The following is a 19,704-nucleotide window of genomic DNA, read 5'->3' as shown; positions in this document are numbered from 1 at the left end:
TACCACAAAGGTTCATGTGCTGGAAGCTTGGTCCCCATTAATGGTATTGAGAAGTAGTAGAACCTTTAAGAAGTAAGTAGGTTATGAGTGCACCGCCCTGAGAGGAGATTGATGCCTGTTTCATGGAGAAGGTAAGGTCTCATGGGACTGGATAAGTCATCCTGAGAGTGGGTTGTTGTAAAGCAAGGCCTCTTCTACATGCACCTGCTGTCCTCTCTCACAGATAGATGTTCCTGCCTTTGCTAGATGCAGAGATCTTGAACTTCTCTGCTTCCAAAACTGTGGGTTAAGTAAATCCCTTTGTAATAAGGTACTCAGCTTCAAGTATTTTGTTATATATACATAAAGACAATACAAATATTTTTTTAGTTGTAGATTGACATATTTTTTTTAATTTATTTATCTTTATGTGGTGCTGAGGATTGAACTCAGTTCCTCACAGATGCAAGGCAAGCACTCTACCACTGAGCTACAACCCCAGCCCTCAAATATTCTTGAATATATTTTCCCAGTCTATTATTTGTATATTCATATTATTAATTATATCTTTTGAAGAACACACTCTCTTAACCTCATTGAGTATAATTTGTGTTTGCCTGTTCTTGCTTCAATAATATATTCTATTTTATTTTGGGGTTGTACTGGGGATTGAACTTAGGGACACTGAGCCATATCCCCAGCCCTATTTTGTATTTTATTTAGAGGCATGTTCTCACTGAGTTGCTTAGCACCTTGGGTTTTGTGAACCTGGCTTTGAATTCGCGATTCTCCTGCCTCAGCCTCCAGAGCTGCTGGGATTATAGGCATATGCCACCACACCGGCTTTTTAAAAAAATATTAACATTTAAAGGTATAGATTTCCCTCTAAGCACTGTGTTACCTGCATTCTATAGATTTTGATAAATTATGATTTCTTTTGCATTCAGTTAAAAATATTTTATTTTTTCTTAAATAATTAAAAATAGTTATTGTATGAGTTGGCAATTTCCACTTCTAGAGATACAGCCAAAAAAAAAAAATGAAAACATAGGTCCATGCAAATAATTTATGTTTGTTTGAAGCTGCATTATTCATGATTTTTTCAACTGACAAAGAAAATGAGGCATATCCATACAATGGAGTATCATTTGACTTTTAAAAGGAATGAAATACTGTGCATGCTACAACCCAAGGAACCTTGAAAACATGCTAAATGATATAAGCCAGTCAGAAGAGTCCATTTACTATATAATTTCATTCATATAACATTCCAGAATGGGGAAGTTCACAGAAACGGAAAGTAGTTGCACAGGGCTCAGTGATTGTTTTGGGGTTGGGAAGCATTAGGGTGAAAAGGATAGATACAGTGTGTGGAATTTCTTTTTGATGTGATATAGTGTTCTCAACTAATAATGGTTGTGCATATTTATTATTGAATTTTGCTCTTTAGGCAAGCATATTCCTGATGTAAAATTAATCAGGTAAATACAAGGTTATCTACGGTCTTATGTTAGTATTCCTCCAAATAGTTTTAATTGCTTGGAGAGTCAATTTGTTTGTCTGATAAAGGTGATAAGGTCATGTATCAGTGCATTTGATTCCGACTTTAATTTTCTTGTGTTTACTTGGATATTTTTTAATCTTCTGATTCTAGTTTTAACTTTTTGTGTATGGGTTAGAAATAGATAATACTTAGGTACTTTGAGATGATACAGTATCATTAAATTTCCTGTATCCTTATTGAAAAATATGTATCAGTATTTATATGTTAGTTATTTAAAAATACCTGTCATAAAAAGCAAAAATGGTATATTTGGAAAATTCTTACAAAGGAATGTTTTGTTTCGTTTTAATCCAATTTAGGGTTCGTTGTCGTAGTGCTGGACCTGTAGCTATAGCTGAGAAAAGCATTACTCAGGTTGCAGAAAAATTCATATTAAGAGGCTATTGTCCAAATTGCAACCAGGTCTTTATGGATGAAACCAGCACCCTAATTCACAAGCAGAATTCAGGACACAAAATCCGAGTCGCTAACTCAGTCCAAGAATCAGTCTTACTATATTGCCACAGTAGTGAAGGGAACAGACCTCCTTCTGACTTGAATTTATTAGATCAACCACAGCTTTCATCACTTAAAAGAACTATGTCTATTAAAGAATCTAGCTCACAGGATTGCAGCATGATTCCAAAAAAGAAGATGAATTTAGAAGATAAAAGGCATGAAGGTGTGGTTTGTGTCCAGAAAGAAAGGTCAGTAATTAAAACCTGGTTTTGTGAATGCAATCAGCGATTCCCAAGTGAAGATGCAGTAGAAAAGCATGTTTTTTCAGCAAACACAATGTGTTACAAGTGTGTGGTCTGTGGAAAGGTGTGCGAAGATTCAGGGGTCATCCGTTTACACATGAGTCGTATTCATGGAGGGGCACATTTAAATAACTTTTTTTTTTGGTGTCGGACATGCAAAAAGGAGTTAATGAAGAAAGATACTATCATGGCACATGTGACTGAATATCATAATGGGCACAGATATTTTTATGAGATGGATGAGATACAAGATGAAACTTTGCCATCATCCTCTATGGTGAGTAATTTGGCTGCTAACAAACCTCCTTTAGCTATTACTGTTGATCATATCCCAGCAAATAGCCCTCCAAGAGGCAAATGGCAATGCCAAATTTGTGAAGATATGTTTGATTCCCAAGAATGTGTGAAAAAACACTGCTTGTCTTTGGCAAGTCACCAATTTCATAGATACAGCTGTGCCCATTGCAAAAAGACTTTTCATAAGATAGAAACCTTATACCGGCATTGCCAAGATGAACATAACAATGAAATAAAGATTAAATACTTCTGTGGACTCTGTGATCTTATCTTTAATGTGGAAGAAGCATTTCTGAGTCATTATAAGGAGCACCACAGCACAGATTATGTGTTTGTGTCAGAAAAAACTGAAACTTCAATTAAAACTGAGGAAGATTTTCCAGTTATAGAGACCGGTATCCTGTTAACCTGTGGTTGCCGTGAGAGTTACATCTGTAAAGTCAACAGAAAGGAAGATTATGGTAGATGTCTTCAAATCCTGCTAGATAAAGGTAAACTATGGTTTCGCTGCAATTTGTGTTCAGCAACAGCACAGAATTTAGCCAGCATTAACTCTCATATCATTCAAGTACATGGAGAAGAAAAGAGGGATAAAGAGGAGCAGCAGTATGTAATCAAATGTGGCATTTGTACCAAAGCATTTCATAATCCTGAGAGTGCTCAGCAGCACTTCCATAGAAAACATGGCTTCTTACAGAAACCCAGCGTGGCTCATTTTGGATCTGAAAAAGGGAGCACATACAAGTTTACTGCCAGTGCCCCACGTACAGAGAAAAAACCAAAGCAGGCATTGAGTTGTCCAAAAAACTCAGACATCGAGAAAGGAGCTGAAAATGACCTAAGCTGGCAGAATATAGGTATGGCTTTACAATTCTGCACATTTCACATAGTAATATAAAAACTTGTATGCAGTGCATCCACCATTTTTGTGAAAGTTAAAGATTCAGTTTTGAAGTAAGAAACAGGATGATACATCATTCACTTAATTACTGCAGCATATTCTTTTTGGGGATTTGTATTCCTACTACTCTCTTCATCCACTTTCTAAACTTAAGAGGGGGGAGAGTGTTGGCTTTAAATAATACATATTTTAGATCTCGTTTCTTTTACAAAAGGCATGGGATTTTCAGAAAAAGGAAGTTGATAGATTTTCTGAAAGACTTGAAATTCTGAATCTTACTATCATTTAGATTTTTCAGTACCATTTATTTAGATTCATTAAAAAATAAAATAGATTAAATTATTTTTATTGTCTGGCCTTTTGTTTAAGTATGAGAAATCTTAAAGGCAATTTCAGCATTTATATATTTTTGTTGCAATTTATTTGAAAGCAAAGCTTTAACATACAGCTAAAATAGCAATTAGAAGTAGAATTAAAAGTGGTAGAAACTAGAGATAAATTGAGATATGAATCCCCTTGTTTATACATATTCTGAACTTTATTTCTTTCATATTATAGGATTCAGTAAGTAGTATAGTGATTTGATTTTGTTTAGAAGTTTAAGCACCTGTTGTTTTAGAGTGTAATTTTAAGTCCGTAGCCTTTTAAACAAATATTAGTTCATGGTGATTTACATAATGGATAGTGGAGACGATGAGAACATGTGAAAATTTTGGCTTATAAAATGTTTTTGTGAACCATTGCATTATTGTTTATTTGTTTATTTTTAGAAACAGTCTGTTTTGCTCAGGCTGATCAAACTGGTGGGCTCAAGTGATCCTTCTACCTTAGCCTCCTGAGTAGCTGGAACTACAGGTGTGCACCACCACACCCAGCTATGAACCACTGAATTTTTATAGGTTTGCACACATAAAATCAACATTACCTTTTTTTATCATGGCACGTTTTCAGTAAGAAAGAGTTAAATCGTGTCCAGCATAGTCAACTCTACTACTCTAGATAGTGAAAATAATGGTCACACCATTTTATGTTTTTATGTTTGGCTTTTGCTTTTCTCAGTAATTTTGCATTAATCTATCTTTGATAAAAGATGACTAATATATAAATATAGAATTATTAAGAACTTGAAGATATAAAGTGGCTTGGAAATGGAAGGGGATGGTAGTAGTATATTTGAAGAAAACTCTATTAGGCAGAGTAAAAACTTCATTTTTAAGATAATTTAATATTTTAAAGTCTGCATTACTAATACTGGAAACAGGAAGTTCTTGTCAAGGTAAAAGAGTATGAAATAAGGGAAAGGAGAGAGAGAGAGAATGAGGGAGAATGGAAGGAGATGAAAGAATTTGAGAGAACCAAGAAAGATATATCTATGATTAAAGGTATTAATGGGCAATTACCACCTGTTTCTACCACTGCTTTATGGCAATTGGGTTGTAGGTTATCTTATTTCTGCTCTCCAGGGAATTTTCTATTCTTTCCTTTCCTTTTCTTTCCTCTTCTTTCTTTTGAACCTAGGGGTTCCTTAGCACTGAGCTATATCCCCAGCCCTTTTTATTTTTTATTTTAAAACAGGTTCTCACTAAGTTGCTGAGGCTGGTTAGAACTTGAAATCCTCCTGCCTCAACCTCCCAAGTCACTGGGATTACAAACATGTGGCACCATGCTTGGCTTTTTAGGGGATTTAATCTTAGAGCCAGGGGGCTCCTAATAAATCAGTCTAAATTAGGAAAAAAAGCAAATTCTAGTGGCAAGGACATTCTTGCCAGTCACCTTGAAATTTTATTTTGGTGGATGGTGTGAATTGTAAGTTCTTGGTTATATACTGTTGACACTTGATTTTCTAGTACATTGATTTGTTTAAAACTTTCTTTTATGAATGACTTAAATAATAATAAATAATAATAAAATGACTTATTATTTTTTTAAATCAAAGAAAGATATTTATAAACTACATAATCAAGTATTTTAAGCATAAACCAATACCATGTATAAATTTGAATTACCTTAAAAGTTTTAGATAGATGAATTAATATATAAAATTAATTATTTTGCCTGTTAGGCCTGTAATATCTTTTAGACTGAGAAACTAGAATGTTTATAGCAGATTCTTACTAAATTCATGTTAATGTTTCTGTATCCTCAGAGGAAGAAGTTGAGCTTCCAGATTTGGATTACCTGCGAACCATGACTCATATAGTCTTTGTAGATTTTGATAATTGGTCAAACTTTTTTGGTCATCTACCAGGGCATCTTAACCAAGGAACATTTATTTGGGGCTTTCAAGGTATGATCAATAAGGAAAACATGTGAGATAACCTCTCTCCATAATGATTTCTTTTAAGAAATTCCATAGAACCTTCCTGAACATAACATAATTTGAATAGTGTTACTTTGCATTATAGTTAACTTTCCTAGAATATTTTTCTTTTTACATGTCTTTATGGTAAACATTAGCTCTTTTTGGTGACCCAAAGTTTATAAATCTTTTTTTGGGGGCGGGAGCGGCGGCTACTAGGGATTATACTGAGGGGCACTTGACCACTGAGCCACATCTCCAGCCTTATTTTGTATTTTATTTATTTATTTATTTTAATTTTTTTTTAGTTCTACATGGGCACAGTATCTTTAGTTTTGTTTATTTTTATGTGGTGCTGAGGATTGAACCCAGGGTCTCACGCGTGAGAGGCGAGTGCTCTACCGCTGAGCCACAACTCCAGCCCCTTATTTTGTATTTTATTTAAAGACAGGATCTCACTGAGTTTCTTAGAGCCTTGCTAAGTTGCTGAGGCTGGCTTTGAATTTGCACTCATTCTGCCTTAGCCTCCTAAGTTGCTGTGATTACAGGCGTGTGCCACTGTGTCTGGCAATATACATCTTTTGATACAGAGTAAAAAAGATTTTATTCACCACCTATAATGTGCCAGACTCTACTGCTTGATACAAACACGGATACTGATTATTATTATTTTTTTAAAATACAAGGAAATAGACTGAGAAGTTTATTATTTTTTTAAAGTGATAACTAATAAAAAGCAGTAAGCTTTTGAGCTTCCGTCTCTTACCTATAGAACTATTGTTATTTCCAACATGCCACAACTGCCTCTTCAGTTCATCCTTCCTTTCTTAAGTATGTACCTTCATCTAAATCTCTTTATAAACCAAACCACGGACCAAACCTGAGGGAGATGATTTTGGGTTTGCATAGCTTTTAGTATAGTGAGTATCTAATATAGCTTATATTTGAGAGGAAATGGCTTATAAAGAGGATGATTGGGATTAAAGATAGAAATATACTGCCCTATATAAATTAGCCAGTATAAAGTTTTATTAGGTCTAGCTTTCCTGATTGCTCATCATTTCTGTCCACTGCCCATTTGTGTCATGTTTGTAAAAAAACATTAATTTGCATTCATGTAGAATAATGCCTTCAAAGAATTTTCACACATATTACTTTAGATTTTATTTAACATCCCTGTGAATTTTCACACGAGTAGGCAGATCAGGGAATTTGGCCTACATTTCCAAGATTTTAAAGTAACAAGATGGTGATGCCTATACAAGACCTTCATTCCTCACATTCTATCTAGTACTTTCTCTCTAGAAAAAAAAAAAAAAGTTTAGTGTTTCCCTTGATACAGTTTTTAGTCTTTTCCTCCTGTTTGACTGTCATTTTACCTTTTCTAAAATTATTAGGAGGAAACACGAACTGGAAGCCTCCACTCAATTGTAAGGTCTATAATTACTTGAACAGAATTGGATGCTTCTTCCTTCATCCTCGCTGTAGTAAAAGAAAAGATGCTGCTGATTTTGCCATATGTATGCATGTGAGTCATTGTTTAATTCAAAATGTAATGTGAATCCAGGATCCACTTGAATTTTTTTCCCATTTGAACTGTATGTAATGTCAGTATAGATCATTCTTCAGTACTATATTTTTGAATGAAACCTATGTCAGGTTCTACTTTTGACTACTGTGAGAATAGAGGCCTGTGGCATGTTGTTTATTGCTATATCCCCCAATTCCCAGCAGACCCTCAACTATACATAGTAGATCTACCTTCATTATTTATGGAATGAGTGATTGAGATGATACTGTACTTTATTTATGCTAAGTTACTTTACATTTGTATTTCTGACATTCAGAGACACTGTTCACAGTCACTGTTGACTGAGATAGAATTTTCATTTACATCTGTCTCTGCCAGTCACCTAGAGAAACCACTGACCTAGGGCCCATTGTATATTAAATTCTCTACTAGAAACTTTGTCACACTGATAATGTGAATGTATTGATGTTGATTTATTAATGTGAAGGTAAACCACAAGAGATTAAACCATAAGAGATTTCCTTTCCTTCTATCCAGTGCCAAGATTGAATCATGCAAATTACCTTGCTTCCCTTTCTCTATTATGGATTTATTTCTTATTTTCCCTTACATTGAGTGTGTAGTCCTTTGGTGTTACTGCTTTATGTGGATCCTCCTGTTGGACTTCATTTTGGCCTTTTCTTTTACCATGGTCGTATAAATGATGGCATCTTATATTTGATTCTTTTTACATGTCTTTATGGTAAACATTAGCTCTTTTTTTTTCATATTTCATTTATGAAGACGTAGGCTAGGAAATAAGCTTAATGTGCTTTTTTAGATATGTGAAGTAGATGTAACTTGATTTGAAACTCATATTGATTTTTACAACCTATGCCATTTGTTCCAACATAGGCTGGCCGTCTAGATGAACAACTACCCAAGCAAATTCCTTTCACCATCCTCTCAGGAGATCAAGGTTTTCTGGAGCTAGAGAATCAATTTAAGAAGACTCAGAGGCCAGCTCATATACTAAACCCTCACCACTTAGAGGGAGATATGATGTGTGCCTTGTTAAATAGCATTTCTGATACCACCAAAGGTATGCAGCTGCAGTCACAGTGCAAACCACCCAAGAGGAGGAGACTTCACTGCTGAGAGAAACCAATAAACTGCTGTCCTCTAGTGAACTTTTGCCTGTTTATAAACCTTCATGTTGTCATACTTCTATCTTATTTATCTTTTCCCTATTTCCCTTTAATTCTTTAGTGTTTTAGAAGGACAATAATTCACAGTAATTTTCCATAGCCTTTTTTTAAAATCTAGTAGATAAAAAAACCATACTCATGGGCTGGGGTTGTGGCTCAGTGGTAGAGCATTCGTCTAGCACATGTGAGGCCCTGGATTCGATCCTCAGCACCACATAATAAATAAAATTAAGGTATTGTATCCAACTACAACTAAAAAATAAATATTAAAAAAATCATCTATATAAAATATGTAGTTATAGGTTGAAATATTATAATTTTAGAAACTTCAGAATTCAGATCTTTGTTTCTGAAATTTCAGATTTAGCTTCAGTTATATCTATATATTTATTGTGGTGCTGGGGATTGAACCCAGGGCCTTGTGCATGCTAGGCAAGCATTCTACCAACTGAGCTGTATCCCCCAGTCCCTTTCTATTTTTTATTTTGAGACAAGGTCTTTAAATTACTATGATGGGTCTCCAACTTGCAATCCTCCTGCCTCATCCTCCTGAGTCACTGGGATTATAGCTACCATGCCTGTTGGTACATCCTATCTTATTGCTATAACTCATTATTATGAAATTGAAAGGAATGCTAATGATGGCTAGTTTTACTTCTCATTTAGGGATTCAGAAGATTTGGTTCCCCCCACACACACCTCCCCAGTACTGGGAATCAAACCCAGGGTCTTTTTAAAAATGTTAATTTTGAGACTGGGTTTGCTAATTTGGGCCATCTGGTCTCCAACTTGCCATCCTCCTGCCTCAGGCTCCCAAGTGGCTGGGATTAAAGGCATGCACCATTATACCTGACCACATTCAATTTTTCATAATTTCTGAAATAAATATGGGAGAATGAAAACAATAAAATAATAATTTTTACTTCTCCTAATAGTTTGAATTCATAAATGAAATTTGAAGATATTAATGAATGATTAAATAACAAATAGTGGCTACTTTTTGGCATTTTGTTTTATGCCTTTAAATTTTCCAACTCTGCTTGCTTTTCAGTTATTTTTTTTCTTTTAATATATTTGGAACCATATTTTAAATTGAAAGTCCATTCTGAAGAATCTTGCTCTTTTCATTAATAACAGTGGATCAATACACTTTTGCAAAATTGAGAATTGGTAATCTACTTAGCACAACTATATTCTTTATCAAAGTACTGATGCAAGGTTATAAAGGAAAATGACCTCTTACATGTTTATGTTACATGTTAGTGCTGAACATTATCTTCCTGTTCTGCATTTTTCATTTTAATCCACTTAAAAAAAATTTTTTTTAGTTGTTGATGGACCTTTATTTTATTTATTTATATGTAGTACTGATAATCAAACCCAATGCCTCACATGTGTTAGGCAAGCACTCTACCACTGAGCTACAATCCCAGCCCCTCCTCCACTCTTTATATATTGGTTTCCTTTTTATAAAAATTATTTTCTTCCATTCTTTTATCACCCTTTCCTTTATCCTCAACAACATAATATTCTATATTCTATAAAATACCTTTATAAATATTCTGTAAAATACTTAAATTTTTACCTTTTCCACACTAGGCCAACTTCCTTTTCCTTCTCTTATGCTGCTTCTTTGGGGAACATTTCTTTTTAAATTTATAATGTAAAACCTGTTATGAATTTCCCTCTATTTCTGTTTAACTTGAATGAGAGCTGTATATGAGAAGGCCTGCATGGATACATTAGGGTTGGAGGTAAAATATGGTTTATTAATATGCTCATTAAGCCCTTTTGAATGTATTCTAATATATATATTGTAGTTGGGCACAGTACCTTTATTTATTTTTATGTGGTGCTGAGAATCGAACCCAGGGCCTCACATGTGCTAGGCGAGCGCTCTACCACTGAACCACAACCCCAGCCCTCTTTTTTTAATATTTATTTTTTAGTTGTAGTTGAACACAATACCTTTATTTATTTATTTTTTTGTGGTGCTGAGGAACGAACCCAGGGTCTCTCATGTGTGAGGCGAGCGCTCTACTGCTGAGCCACCACCCCAGCCCCTCTTTTTTTTTTTTTTTTTTTAATTTTTTTAGTTACAGATGGACACAATACCTTTTTTTTTTTTTTTTTAATTTATTTTTATGTGGTGCTGAGGCTCGAACCCAGTGCCTCATACATGCTAGGCAAGTACTCTACCACTGAGCTATAATCCCAACCCACTCTATGTACTCTTTATCATTCATATGTAGTACTTATTTGAATATACTGCTTTTTGAAAACACATGTATATTTTATTCTGAATTTTTGTGAAATGCAGACATCGTGCAATACATAAAGAAGGGCATGGGTTTTGAGTGCTAACTTTGCTACTTCCTAGCAGTGTGATTTCAGGCAAGATACTTAACTTTTTCAGAATCTCATTGTTTGTATCTTTCTGGTTATAAGAATTAGTGATCTATGTAAAATGTCTAGCACAGCATATAAAGCACTCTATGGGCTCAACAAATGGTAGCTCTTTGTATTAGTACTATCATAAAAAGAAAATAAGACTCCTCGCCACTACATTTTATGTATGCATTTTTAGTTGTTGGTGGACATAATACCTTTATTTTTATGTGGTGCCAAGGATCGAACCACCTCACACATGCCAGGTGAGCATTCTATTACTGAGCCACGGCCACAGCCCACCTCAGCCCCAGCCTTAACCACTACATTTTTAAAGTAATGAAAATAATTAAGTGCTTGAAGAAGTGTAGTATCTTTAAAACAGAAGATTTTACCTTTACCTAGATTTAAGGATCAAATGAATAATGCTTTCAAAACTCTAAAATTAAAAAAAAAAAGTTATATGAAAACAGTATATTCAAAGTTTAGTTATCTGAATCAATATCAAAGTTTTTCTTTATTCCATCATTTTTCCTAGTAAATGCTTTGTGAATGGTAGAATAATAGTTTGTAATGGAGTGGTATTTAATATATATTTTGGTATTTTAAAAATCTTCCAGTGTCCACTAATCATTTTATTTATTTACTTACTTATTTAGAGATGTGGTGTCTCACTATGATGTTCAGGCTGACCTTGAACTCTGGGGCTCAAGTGATTCTCTTGGCCTCACCCATCCAGGTAGCTGGGACTACTGGTGTATTTCCCCATGCCTGGCTTCACACTAGTTTTTCTCACTGGGTCTTTAGATAGTTTTGGTCACCACAAGAATGCCAGAATAACTCCTTGCATGTAGTTTAGCATTGGTGTTCTTGTCTTCAGATTTGACAGTTTGTTAAAGGCTTTGTGGTTTTGGGGTGGGATACTGATATCTTTTTGAGAATCAGATGAAAGTTTTCTTACTCCCCAATAAACAGCCTGTATATACAACATTACTTAAAATTTCAGGGGATTTGTGGTCTCAGCATTCCTGTTTACTAACCAACAAACAACTCTCATCTTTCAGGATACAGGGAGAAGTTGATGTTGTATGTAACAGTGAGAAGTTCTCTCATACTTACTATTACGCAGACAGTCTGGTGATTTTACATGTTTTTAAATTTTTCACTAGAGCATAAAGAAATGATACAAGTTTGTGTTTCTTATTCTGAGTTTTCAGAAAGTTAGACTGGATATTCCTGTGTAATCAGAAAGAATCTGTGGGATAGTGTCATGAGGATCAATGGTCATGAGATATCTTATACTTGGAGAGTTTAGTCTTTGCCTCTTTTCTGTTAATTGAAAAAATTTCAGGAGATACTTAGTAAAAATAGAGATATTTGGAGTAGCTTTTCTGTATATTGAGTTCTAGTCATTTGACCCTAAGGCATTACTTTTTGTTGATAGGGAAGGGAAAGGTAGATAGTTTTACTATGGTATTTTTTTTTTAGGCGTCTGACTTGCTTACATCAAGTAAATCAGTATTAGGTGAACCTTTAGAGAAAGTTCAAGGTTTGGTTGTGTCATGGGTTTTGCTGTATTTTTTCTCTAAGCTCTTCAGTGTTCCAGTTACCAACATTTTGATTATAGCTGTGATAAATAGTATAAATCCTTTTAAAGACATATAAAAATATCCAGTGATCTGTCCTTAATTGATCCTTTGGCGGCCTTATCCTTCATCAGTTCTTTTATTTTTTTCAATTTTATTTTTTATTGCAGTCATTTGCACTTTCTTAAAACTTGGCAAATACAATGGATCCTTTCTGGTAATCCTTATCAGAGGAGCCAGGTAGACTTTGCTTTAGACCTTTTACATTTTATTCACAAGTACGTCTTCCTTCTAACTTAAGTCTCATGTTTCAGAGTTGGGGATATAACTTGACATTTTAATAGTCAGTTTTAAAGAGACATGAACTAAACTTTATTGAGGACATATTATGTGCCAGCCAACATGCGTGCTCCTTTTATAGTTGTTTAAACATTTAAAGGTATTTAAACACTTTTTTTATTTTTAATTTTAAATTGTTATATATGACAACAGAAAGTATTACAATTCATATTACACTTATAGATCACAATTTTTCGTATCTCTGGTTGTATACTTTAAACACATTTTAAGAGCTTCTTCCATGTGTTTTTAAATCCTCTTTGCATTCTGTGAGGTAGGATATGTTACATTACCCCATTTTACAGATGAGGAAATAGAGGTTCAGAGAGTTTAAATAACCTATATGTGACCATGCAAGTGCTTTTTATCAGTATTAACTGCTATGGGTAAAGCTTTCATTGACAGACTTGATTTCATGATGTAGAAATAACCACCCAGTGTGAATTAGTGATACTTACCATGTCCATGAAGAGTGAAGATAATGAGAGATGTTCTGCCATAGTCTTAACAACATTGCAGAATTAATATTAAGATATTAAACATTTTTTTAACAAATAACATTAAGGAACCTGATATTTTGGTGAGAAGATAAAATTATTTGGTTGTTGGGAGTTCTGATACTTTTAAAAGTAAACTAATTAAATGTCCAGCATAGGTCAAGGAAAATGATTAGCAGTGTTACTCTCATAATTAAACCAACATTTCTGTCTTTAGAGGCTGGGCAGGATATTGGCCAAGAACTTTAAGCACTACAGTGAGCTATTTCATTAGTACAACATGCAGTTCTAAAAAATTCACTAGAAATCCCCTTCCATTATATCTTCCACCTTTACTCACTGTAAATGTTTCAAAATAAGTACAAGTTAGTATAGTCAGTATTTGCCCTGGGTAAGGAATTTGTTGACGCAGGAGCAATTTTGTTTGTTCTTTTTTTCTATTTTTAAAATTGGTTCATTATACTTGTACATAGTGATGGGAATTTTTATATTCATACATGCAAACAATATAACAGTATAATCTAGCTAATATCACAAGAGCACTGTTAATTAAAACTGTGGTGTTTTCTCCATACAGATGATTTTCAAAATACAAAAAAAAAAACTTTGTCACCATTTTTAATACTCTTTGGTAAGCATTAAAAAAATTAAACCCCTGGCTAAATGATATAATACTAATGAACTGTAACTAGTGAGCTTGGATATGAAAGAAATCATTGAAAACAATATTGTTTGAGAATATGTAATTTATGGTGCAATAACTTTTTCAGAAATACATTTGCATTTATTGATTCTGTCTTACAGAATGTGACAGTGATGATAATGTGGGAGCAAAAGGTACTTCAGTTGAAGAATTCAGTTCCACAGAAGGTAACCTAATAAAATTAATCCTTATTTTTCTGTTTTAAAAAATTTCTCCCTATGTCAACCCTTCACCTTCTCCCTACTCCACCCTTAAAACAACCAACAACAAAAGTTTTCTCAGTTTAAGAGATTTCTTGCATTTTCTTACATATGATGATTTAAATTTAAAGGTAAACCTAGTTCTAAGACTAGAACAGGTATCAATCCATTATGGTTTTTGTGCCAAATACAGTATACCACCTGGCTTTATAAACAAAGTTTTAGCTGCACAGACTATTTTCTCTCTTCTTGAAAGAAAGGCTCTTTCCTTCTATAAATTAGAGAAAGTTTTTGTGTTACTTGACATAAATTCCTGGCTGTACCACTATTTGTACCATATACCCATTTTTTACTTTGGCTTTTCCATAATAAGCTGAATTTTTGAATAACCAGGGAGGAAATGAGATGATGCTTTTAGCTGCATTGAAGGAGTGGAAAGTATTAGTGTCTTTGGCATTAAAATAGTAGAAGTCTTTATAGAGATTCCAGTATACTAGTGTTTATGGTTGGAGATTTGAGGATGGGAATTTGGAGGCTGGAAAGTAAGGAAGGAAATGTGGCTTAACACACAGATAGCCCAGTTGATTTGTTTTCTGTGCATTTATGTGCTCTCTCATTTAATGCAGTTAGTTTCACTAAGGGCATAGTAGAGCTTTGTGCTATTAGGATTCAGAAATTTGAGTATGGCAGTGAAATTGATTCATCCTTCTGATCAAGTAGAAAACTCTTATCTTTCTTAATAGCCAAAATTCATTGATTAAACAAAGTTGACAGAAAATGCACAATTTAATTGGAAACGAGTTTTGGGTTTTTTTGCCCAATTTTTTTTTCCAGCATGGGTCTTTCAAGGTTTAGCTCAATGCTTAGCAGCCACATAATGAGAAGTTAGGTAAATAAAAGAACTTTTGTGAGCTTTAAACAAAATCTGCCAAGTAAGTTGTTTATCAGAGCCACTAAAAGATAAACACTGTTGAAATCTAAGTTCAGATTTTGCATCCCATGAATAATTCCAGGAAAATGCCAGTCAGAGTTAAAACTTAAGTAACCACGCTTTGGAAGCTTTTACAGTTTTGAAGCTTTTACAGTTTTGTGGGCTTCTGGCTTACCCAAGAACTCTGAGATGTGTATAATTGGATATGTATCAGAACTTATGCTATACTATTATCTGTGCAATGCATTATGTGGTTTAGGGATTGAGATTTTTACGTTTTTATAATACTTTACTTTGGAAAAATAATTATTATTAAAGGATTCAAGAAAAGATCATTTAAACTTTTCACTAGTTGTTATTTGAGGTGGCAACAGAGGACCTCATTCCAAGAAAATTAAAGGACACATGTATTTGAGCTTTCTTTTATTTTCTGATGCATCTGTATCAAGTTAAGTGTGAGGAGTATGCAATGTTCCATGCAGGTTAAGGAATATGGTCTCTTATGCACTTTCCTTTAATAATCTTTTTTTTACTCTTCTTTACCCAACAAGAAACAGCCCAAATGTCATCTCTTAGGTTGAACCACATAAAATTACCATTTTTGTGTCATCAGTGCCTGTTCTAGATTTTTGGTCTTTAAACAGAGCTAACCACTGCTTCTACTAGGCTCCCACAGTTAAGTACCAAATAGATTTAAAGTATTTCTGTCTACATTTTTTATTTTCACCAGGTTCCTCAAGGATTCAGAATCACATTTTATTTACTTTCCTTCAGTAGTACTTAGCATAGCGTTTAGTACTAAATTATTACTTGTTGAATAAATATACATAAAACATGTTAGAGCCACCAGGACCCTTCTTCCTACAACTGGTTAAGGAAAATTAATACAGGACAATTTGGAAGAATATTGAGTGATTTGCTGACCCTGCACCATGGAACAAGTAATGTTCTTATCTGGAGCTGATAAGACTCACAAGTCTCTTCTCTTCTGTCTCCTCCTAAAACAACACAGTGAGTGCTTAACAAATAGTGGCAAAAGGAAGGATAAATTTGCTTGTGGCTTTTGCCTTGTGGGGAGAGCTAACCTCCTCCACCATGATTTGTTTCCTTCTTTGTTGTTCTCGATAAATCAATACAAAATTCTGATCACCCAGGCTAATAATAGCAGTCCCATGTAATCTCTTTTGGTTATTAGATAAGGGAAGTAGAAGCCACATGGTGTGGTGATGAAGAGTACAGATATTGGATTCAGACTGCCTAAGTTAAAATTCAGCTTTGCTGCTTATAAGTTGTGTAATATTGGGCAAGTCATTTAATGTCATACTTTCTTGTTTATTTATATTCTTTTTGCTCTTGTTTTTGTTGTTGAAAATTGGATATTCAATTATTATCATTTGGCACCTCTGGAAATCATTCTTCCCCTTCCCCAGGGTTCACTGTTTTGGGTTGTTGGATGCTATAGATGTGCATCTAACTTCATTGTGCTTCATTTTCCTTATTTTAAAAATGGGAATACTAGCATACCTACCTTAATAGAATAATGTGGTAAACTTATACAGTGTATGTATAAGTTGTTGCTGCTGTTAGTGTGACCATAATTATCCTTATTACCACTGTTCACTTATCTTCATCCAAAGTTTGCTGTGGAGGTATGCCTACTCAAAACCCTGGGAAACAGGACAGCACTGTGTGAATTAAATGTCAGCAATTTAACTTACTCTTAGAGTTCCTTCAGTTAATATAGTCATCTACATTTTATTGATGTAGCATAAATACTAAAACTACTTAATGTAGCCAATTTTTAAAGAACAAAACCAGTGTTAATTTTTAAAATTTGTTTGCTCTTTAACAAACACTACTTTTAAAACTGCTCTTAACTTCTGAAAGTCAAAACATTCATTTCATATATTTTAAAAAACAGGCTTCTAAACATTAAGTAATTTAGCTTCCCATTCACAGCTTGAAAATGATTTGTTATAGGTCTTCTAGTTCTTATTACTGGGTTCTTTCTTAATCTGCCATGATTACAACTTCCATATAGTGCAGTTAAGGCAGAGGAAAAGTAGAGTAAGAGGAACATAGAACTAGCCACAGAATAAAAAGGGGAAAAAGAGGCCAAACCAGATTTTACACAAAGTACTGTGACTTCAGATTACTACTTTCTTTTGTTCTTTAATCTCAGTCTAAATAATTCCTTTTAGCATTTCTTGTATGACAGGTTTATTAGTAATGAACTCTTTTTATTTCTTTAAATCTGGTTTCTTCTTCATTCTGAAGATAAGTTTTGGTAGATAAAGAATTCTTCATTAAACAGGTTATTTGGTTTTTATTTCAGCACTTTATGTTATCCACTGTCTTCTGGCTTCCATGGCTTTTGTTGAAAAATCAGCTATTAATCTTAACTGGGGATCTTTTATATGTGATGAGTTGCTTCTTTTTTCTCATCATGTTATCTTTGACTTTTGGCAATTTGACTGTAACATCTCAATGTGAATCTCTTTGAGTTTATCCTTCTTGGAATTCATGGGCATCTTGGATGTGTTAATTCATATCTTTCATCACATTTTGGATTTTTTTCAGCCATTATTTCAATAAATATTCTTTCTGTTCCTGTCTTGTTCTTGTTTTGAGACACACATAATATGCATGTTAGTCTACTTGATGGTGGTCCCTTAGATTCTTTTTTCATTTTTCTTTCTGTTTCTTACACTGGATAATTTAAATCCTTCTGTCTTCAAATTTGTTGATTCATTCTTCTTAGTAGATCAGATCTGTTAAACTCATCAAAAGAATTTTTCATTTTAGTTATCGATACTTTCAGCTGAGGAGCTGAGGACTTTTATTATAATTTTTATTTATTGATACTATAATTTTGTTCATATGTTCATTGTTGTTTGTTTTTGTTCTTGTTTCATTGTTGAAAACTAGATAATTGAATATTATAACGTGTTACCTCTGGAAATCATGTTCTTTTCCTTTTACTGTTTACTGTTTTTGTTTACTGGGTTTACTGTTCTTGATCGTTGAATTCAGCAGTTTTCTTGATTATTAAATTGAGCAGTTGTACATTTTTTGCTTACTTTTCCATATTACTTTTGCAAAAACTGTATTCCTTGTATGCAATCACTGAAGTCTCTCTTCCTTTAGTTTGTGTTCAGCTAGTGTTTTCACAGATTTCTTGAATGCCAGGGGCTCAAAACAAACACAAACATACCACTCCTAATCTTTGCAGGTTGGCTCTATGCTGGGGCCCTCCTTTGCACATTTATTCAGACTCACATTAACTCTATAGACTGGGCAGTGATGAAAGTTAAGGGTCTTTTCGGGTGTTTTCTCAGCTTATATCTTGTCCTGGGCACATACTTGGCTTTCTAAATTGCTCAGTACACACAACCACTTTTCAGTGCTTTATTTCCTAAAGAAATTCTCTTCCTGGGTTTTCCTCCAAGGCTTTAGGTAGTCTACCCGTAATCTTTTGACCCAATCTCTGTGGGCCTTACATTTTTTCCAGCACTACTTGGTGTGAAATAGATGAATAGGTCCTAAGCTAGGTGAAATAGATGAATGCTTTGAGCTTGTCCTTCAGCTAGCTCCCAGATAGATTAAAACAAACACAACAATTTGTGAGTAAGATTTTTGCTCTCTCTGGAACCAGGGACCAGGATCCCATACTGGGAATGGGCTGCTGTCTTCAAGACTACTGCCAAGTTGGGGAGGAAATAGTGGGGAAAAGGCAAAATACAGATACCAGAGGCTTTTCTGCTGTCTTTATGTTGTCATTTTTCTTTTTCTCCTTTTTAATTCAGCATTTGCTTGGTTGCTGCAAACCTTTGTTTTTTTCCCAGAGTTTTGATAAAATTATTTCTGCCAGTGTTTCAGTGTATCCCTGAAGGTATGTGTATTTGGAGCTGACTACACTCCCACTGTATTAAATTCACCCCAAGAGTGGTTTTTATTTCTTTCTTAAATGTTTCATAGAATTCACTGATGAACTATCTAGCCTGGATTTTTTTTTAATCTATCTGTAGATACACAGATTTTTCAGTTTTTATTTTATGTCAGTTTGAAGTTTTGTGATTTTCAAGAAATTTGTACATTTTACCTAAATTTTCAAATGTCCCAATGTGAATGTGCTCAGAATAATATTTCATTGTAATTTTTTTTTAAATATTGTAGATGTACAGCATGCCTTTATTTAATTTTTTATGTGGTACTCAGGATTAAACCCAGTACCTCACACATGCTAGGCAAGGGCTGTGCCACTGAGCTACAGCCCTAGCCCTGTAATATATTTTTATTTCTGCTAAATTCAGACTTCAAACTGTTCCCCCAATAGCAAGCAACAGCTAAAATTGCTTATTCGAAGTTTTGGGTTTCCAGCTGTTGATATTCACTGGGGAATGAATCTTTTCTCATGTATGATGCATACTTACACTTCTGAAGTAAACTCAGTACTTATAGATTTAGGGGAACCTTCTTTGTTGCTTTCTCATTTCTCTGGGATAAACCTCTTTTTTAAAAAATATTTATTTATTTAGTTGCAGTTGGACACAATACCTTTA

At 34.1% G+C, this 19,704-nt stretch overlaps 1 protein-coding gene across 8 annotated transcripts in view; it reads left to right on the top strand.

The window, feature by feature from the left end:
• Znf451 (zinc finger protein 451) overlaps positions 1-19,704 on the top strand; it is an 88,757-nt gene that overhangs the window by 63,535 nt on the left and 5,518 nt on the right. For 7 of the 8 annotated variants that reach the window (XR_011707723.1, XR_011707721.1, XR_011707722.1 and 4 more), the window contains 5 exons: positions 1,843-3,437; positions 5,628-5,768; positions 7,178-7,308; positions 8,206-8,392; positions 14,113-14,178. Coding sequence is in view for 5 of the 8 variants with exons in the window: in XM_027938184.2 (XP_027793985.2) it covers positions 1,843-3,437; positions 5,628-5,768; positions 7,178-7,308; positions 8,206-8,392; positions 14,113-14,178 (2,120 nt within the window). In the remaining 3 variants the exon portion in view is untranslated. The remainder of the gene's footprint in view (positions 1-1,842; positions 3,438-5,627; positions 5,769-7,177; positions 7,309-8,205; positions 8,393-14,112; positions 14,179-19,704) is intronic. The other variant, XM_071613292.1, reaches the window with a different exon arrangement.

This window comes from Marmota flaviventris, chromosome 6 (assembly GCF_047511675.1).
Source record: "Marmota flaviventris isolate mMarFla1 chromosome 6, mMarFla1.hap1, whole genome shotgun sequence".
NCBI classification, from domain to species: Eukaryota; Metazoa; Chordata; class Mammalia; order Rodentia; family Sciuridae; genus Marmota; species Marmota flaviventris.
This window is presented reverse-complemented; position numbering and strand designations above follow the sequence as displayed.